The sequence below is a fragment of the Chiloscyllium plagiosum genome, chromosome 3 (assembly GCF_004010195.1).
Source record: "Chiloscyllium plagiosum isolate BGI_BamShark_2017 chromosome 3, ASM401019v2, whole genome shotgun sequence".
Taxonomy (NCBI): Eukaryota; Metazoa; Chordata; class Chondrichthyes; order Orectolobiformes; family Hemiscylliidae; genus Chiloscyllium; species Chiloscyllium plagiosum.
In genome coordinates, this window is record NC_057712.1 from 65830933 (window position 1) to 65837205 (window position 6273).

A 6273-nucleotide genomic window follows, 5' to 3' on the forward strand; every position below is an offset into this window, starting at 1 on the left:
ATCTCCAGCTGCCTTATCAATAACCTTACTTCCATTCTAAAGTCAGAAGTGATGATTACACAATATTCTGCAGCATTCACAGTATCTCAGATAATGAAACAGTTCATGTGCAGATGCAACAAGATCTGGACAACAGTCAAACTAGGTACCAATCAACTGGACTACTCTTTCCACAATGGTGTTGAGCTTCTTGATGTCGTTGTTGTTAGAGCTGCCCTCATCGAGGCAAATGGAGAGCTTGCAATCACATTCCTTGCATCATCAAGTTACATGCAAACCACGAGTTAGGCAATTCCAGCATGAGAAAGAGAAAATCTATCCAAATAACTGAAAGAAGTGTGGATGCTTGAAATCTGAAACAAAAACAGAAATTTCTCAGCAGGTCCAAGGAAGAGAAATCAGAGTTAAGTGATCTTTCTTCAGAATGGATCCAAAAGGTTAACTCTAATTTCACTCCACAGATGCTGAGATCCTCCAGCAATTTCTGTTTTTGTTTCAGAACATCTGACCTTCTACCTTGACTTTCAATGGAATTACCATCAATAAATTTCCCATTATCAACATCCTGGAAGTTTTTTTAGATTAGGTTACTTACAGTGTGGAAACAGGCCCTTCGGCCCAACAAGTCCACACCAACCCACCGAAGCGCAACCCATCCAGACCCATTCCCCTACATTTACCCCTTCACCTAACACTACAGGCAATTTAGCATGGCCAATTCACCTACTCTGCACATTTTTGGACTATGGGAGGAAACCGGAGCACCCGGAGGAAACCCACACAGACACGGGGAGAATGTGCAAACTCCACACAGTCAGTCACCTGAGGCAGGATTTGAACCTGGGTCTCTAGCACTGTGAGGCAGCAGTGCTAACCACTGTGCCACCCAAGTTATCAATAAACAGGACCAGAAGCAACCATTTCAATCTAATGGCTACAAGACCAGTTCAGAGGCTGGGACTTTATCAGCAAGTCACTTACCTCCTGACACGTCAAAGCCTGGCCACCATCGGAGTGTGCTGGAATGCTCACCAATCACTGAAGTGGCAATACTTGAAAAAAAATCAACACCATCCAGGACATAAATTCTGCTTGATTGGCAGCAGACCTACCACCATAAATATTCACTCCCAACACCATTGACGTCCAGTTACGGCAGAATATACCACCTACAGGGTGCGCTGCAGTCACTCAAATAGGATTCCTTTGGCAGCAACATTCAATGCTGTAGCCTCCAGCACCTCAAAAAACAATGGCATGGGAACACCACCATCTGCAAGTTACCCTCCAAGTCATAGATCATCCTGGATTAGAAATATATTTTCATGCCAATACCACTACTAACTAAAAATCTCTATGTGAAAACCAAGAACAGATTATAAGAATCATTATGGTCTTGAGTCATACCAAAGATTTATCAGGTGCTACACTACTCGATTATCAATTCAGTGTATCAAAAATAAGAAGGTTTTGATCTTTGAAGGAATGAAAACTAACCTTTAAATTGAGTTAGGTATGTGCACCACTCTCATCTGACATGATGTGTAGCTGTCCAATGACCCTTGACCAAGAGGGGTTGACGCGTGATTGGCTGGATGGGCAGCTTCCAAAATAATGTATATGAACTGGAACAGGAGGGGGAGGAATGGCCAAGAAGATCCAGGGAGGTGAACCATATCATCTCCTTGAGGGAAGACCGCACCCCCGAACTCTGTCCCCCACACCCACCACGCCCCCTCCCCACCAACATCTGCAAGTGGGAAGAATAAAAATCACCAAAGATTACCAGGGACCACCACAAAAGGTATAGGATCCTGGGATGTGGAAATGTGCTGCCTCTTGTCCTCCATTCTGCAGAATGACTGTGGATCAATGAAGTTTTCTAATCTCTTACTAGTTCTATGCTTCCTTTCTTTACTTACTAATGTATCATATTTAAACCGTTGTTTCTCAATAAACTACCAGAAAATTATTATAAATCATCAACTCCCTATATTAGGTGACAGTGATCAAGAACCCTCTTAAATCAACAATGTGGATGAATGCTTGACAAGCAAGGAAAAGGAAAGTTGAGGTTACAATCAGATCGACCATGATCTTTTTAAATAGTATCAAACTTGAGGGACCAAATGGCCTACTACTGCTCCTAACTCATATTTACATTTATAGGCAAGCATATCCTGAGAACATTTTTTTTAAATCTTCCATTTCCAAAAACTTTAAAGCTATCACAATTCATCTGCATTTTGAAAAAAATAATGTATTTCATCATTTTGGAACAGGATGAGAATGGACAGACACTGATCTCCAACTGAGGTTATCTATAACCATCGAATGACTGACAAGAGTGTGCTTCGGCTATGAATAGTTTCTGACATGTTTCAATCAGTTTGTCACTCTGCATATAATCTACTTTTAATAACCATGGAAAATGCAATTACTTTTAAGATTATTTCATAACGGTGGTTTATTGTTTTTATTTATATTGCCTTGACACAATGTTCTCCTCTGTAGCATCATTGCTTCTTTGCTTCTAAAATTATATTGCAGCAGATGTCACTTACTGTAGCTCCCCACAGAGTGATGTGAGCAGTCTGATAGAAATAGCCCTCTGCTTTGGAGACACTTAATGACAGGTGCCTTTTTCAACTATAAAGCTTGCAGACACTCCCAATATAACATGTTTTCCTTTACATGACCATCAATGTATCAATGCACACTCTTTAAATGAATCACCTCCTAATATGGTGTGAACGTTCCAATTTGTAATCACTTACGTTCTGCGTTTGCATTCCTAAGAAACAATATTCCTATGTGCACAAACACTAGAATTTCAATAAATTGCTGTGTACTATTATGGATTTGCCAGTTTATTTCTATTAAGACCAAAAGCAAATGAACTGAAAGCAATGACAGTTCAAATTATTCATTTTCAACAGGAACAGAAAACTGTGAACTGTTTCTTTGATGCAACAACTCACTGTATCAACATAGTTTTATTGAGAAAAAAGCCCACTTTTAGAGAGATTTGAAGGCATCAGAGGTTTTTCAATGTTAGACTGAACGTTCAAAAAGTTAATTGCATGTAATATAATCCTATGTGAGATTACAAATACAATGATACCACAATAACTACCCAATCACACTGAATCAACCCTGAATAATATAAATATTTATTTTGTTCACTTTCAAACGAAATGTATATTTATGTGCCAGATGCCAACAGAAATACTTCAATACTTCAAGGACATTTTGTTAGATTTTCATGAAATTAATATGATTGCCATTATGTAAAACATTATTAGGAAATTAAATGCTATCAACATCATCAAAGTAATAACTACTATTACAAAACATGTTCAAACAAAAACAAAGTACAGAATTTGGACTGTTGTCTTTTTAAATAAACCCTCTCAAGAAACAATGATACATTTATTACTTGTGAACCATATGGAAAATTGCACCTGGCCTTGTGAGAGAAGTTAAGGAACAAGTAAGTTTTCTGCAATAAACTTTACATTGAACCTTTTCACCAGTTAATCTATTAAAGGTTCCCAGTTCTTGTGGAATAAAAATCAAAAAATCAACAATTTCTTACCTGTCACATCGAGATCCTGCATATCCATGAGCACACTGGTCACATATTATCTCTCCCCTAGAATCCAGGTGACAAGTCGGACTGAAACTATGTTGTTCATGTTCGGCAGCCACAAAAAGGTAAAAAATAAAAAAATGTATTAGCTGCATAACCAACGGCTCAGCTTTACTGAAATCATCCCTGTGGAACAGACATGGGCTACTTTTTCCTTCGGGCACCAAAGATAGTACTGGGATCTCATAACAGCTAACAGTTTCTAGAATAACTATTGGATATTTCGCCTGACACCAAGTATAGAAAAAGGATAGCAACATCTCAATGGCATTTCAGTCTGAAAGTTTCTGTCATGTCTAACTCTGTACTATATAAATAAAGGAATGCCCAGCTGCTTGTACGCATCTCCACAGTCTCGGAAAAGCATTGAATCCAACTGTAGTCACAAAGTTGTAGGATAATCAACAGATAAGATTATTGATTAGACCTGCAAGGGTTTATGAGAAAAATCCTGTGCAACTGGAGAGCGATAACTTCTGTTTTTCTGTTTTTAAATTGTAATGCCCATTTGCCTCAACTCTCCTGTAGCAGTTCACAGAAGAGAGAGAGAGACCACCTTCTGTGCAGTCTAATGGTATGTAGGAAAGTCAGGATTGATAGTCAGTTAGACAATGCACTGAATTGAATTTATTATCTGGTATTACATTGGTATAAAAGAATCCTGCAGCACCCTGATTTCCTGTCACAGAAAGCTGTCAATTTTTCAGTTCCTTTGATTCCACACACAGAGGCTAAAAGTTTATGCCAGTTTCTTTTAAGCAGTTGGGGTGTTTATGGTTTACTGTCTGTTTCTATCTTTATTCAATCACAATCTGAAAATTTTGCTGGTACTTTGGGGATCAAATTTGAGAGACCGAGTGGCCTAACTTCTCCCAATTCCAATGTCCATTTGTCCAGCATTCTGGAGAGTATCCTTTAAAATATTCCTTTAGAGTTGTTACTGATTAGAACTTACTGCTGTAAATTTTCAGGGGGAAAAGTAAGGAGATGTGGGAAGTAAGACTAAGAATCATCACGTTTTTGGACTTGGTTTGATTTGATTTTTTTTTAATTCAGACTGCCTTACTTTCTTAACAAATAATTGGCTCATTATCCATGTGGCAGTCAGATTGAGAATATGAATGGCAGGATATTGAGGGTAAGAGACAATGAATTAGGCTGCAGCAAAGTAAGCATTAAACCATCCTTGGTGAATTCTAATCACCATGGAGAAGTGTTTTTAAAAATGTAACTACCACATTTACACAGTAGGGAGCAGTATAATACTCAGGTTATATCTTTCTCCCCATTTTGTCTCTTCTCTAATTTCCGCACAAGCAGATTAGGTGCTACTTTAGCAGATTATATCAATGGACAGAATTTAATTATGTTTTTCTGGAAGTTATTACCATTGGAGGTTTTGTATGAAAAAAAACTCTTTGTATCAACCAGCTGAGCTATAATGTTCACCGAAGTAATCATGACAGTATCAGTACTGCTTCTCAGATGTGAAAATTCTGTATCGAATGAGGCAAGAGAAAGAAGGTGAATGGAAAACAATGACGGCGAACAGTATAGAAAAGATCATGGGAAATCCCATCAAAGAGCAGGACTTCAAAGTGGGAAGTTCTTGAAGAGAACTGGCTATGACTGAAACTCTAATACAAAGCAAGATACATAGCTACTGGAAAACTGAAATGAAAATTGGAAATGCTGAAAACTCAACAAGTTAGACAGCATCTGTGGAAAGTGAGACATCACACTTCTGTTCAAATTGGCTCTGATAAAAACAGTGACCTGAAACATTTAATTTTGTTTTTGCCTCCACAAATGCTGCATGAATGATTAAGTGTTTCTAGCATTTCTTGTTTTCAACACAGATTTTCAGTATCCACTGCATTTTGTTTTTGGAATGAAGGTGAATTTAGTTTGTTTACCAATGGCTCACTCATTTCGCAGCTCAGATTCTGGCAATGAAGCTGAACTCTATTATGTAAGTCACTAAGCAGAACCATATCGACGGCATCTTGTGCCCACCCCATGGTAAGTTTGGTGGTAAAGGGGAGCCTGGTCAGAAAAGGAGGAAGGTATGTGACCCAAAGACCCCAGCCAATGTCCCTTCCTCCTACAATATGAGGTCCCCATTTGCAACAATCATTTGCCTCTGGGCAAGGATGCAGCAACAATTTTGCTCCTCCAGTGAGTGAACTGGTAGTAGCCAGCATCTTCCCATTCAGTAGATCTGTCAGACTTTGACTGACCAGCAGCTTTTGGCATATGGGATTTCCAGCTCCACAGAATGACCAATAGGTCAGGAGTCTGAATGAAGGAAGAGGAGATGGCCCTTCGTATAAAATGCCAATATGGTCAAAACCACTGTCACCTCCACAAGATTCCATCCCTTGTATACCATTATGTGATATTACAGACATGGATAGACATGACCAACCAACCCAACCACCCTGTGGCTCAACACTTCAACTTCCCCTCCCACTCCACCAAGGATATGCAGGTCTTTGGACTCCTCCATCCCCAGACCACAACAAAACAACGGTTGGAGGAAGAGCACCTCATCTTCCGCCTAGGAACCCTTCAACCACAAGGGATGAACTCGGATTTCACCAGTTTCCTCATTTCCCCTC

General features: G+C 39.2%; 1 protein-coding gene across 1 annotated transcript in view; it reads right to left on the reverse strand.

The window, feature by feature from the left end:
* The window catches only part of lama2 (laminin, alpha 2), a 379433-nt gene that overhangs the window by 171958 nt on the left and 201202 nt on the right, over positions 1 to 6273 (reverse strand). The window contains exon 18 of the mRNA XM_043675023.1: positions 3599 to 3685. Coding sequence (XP_043530958.1) covers positions 3599 to 3685 — 87 coding nt within the window. The remainder of the gene's footprint in view (positions 1 to 3598; positions 3686 to 6273) is intronic.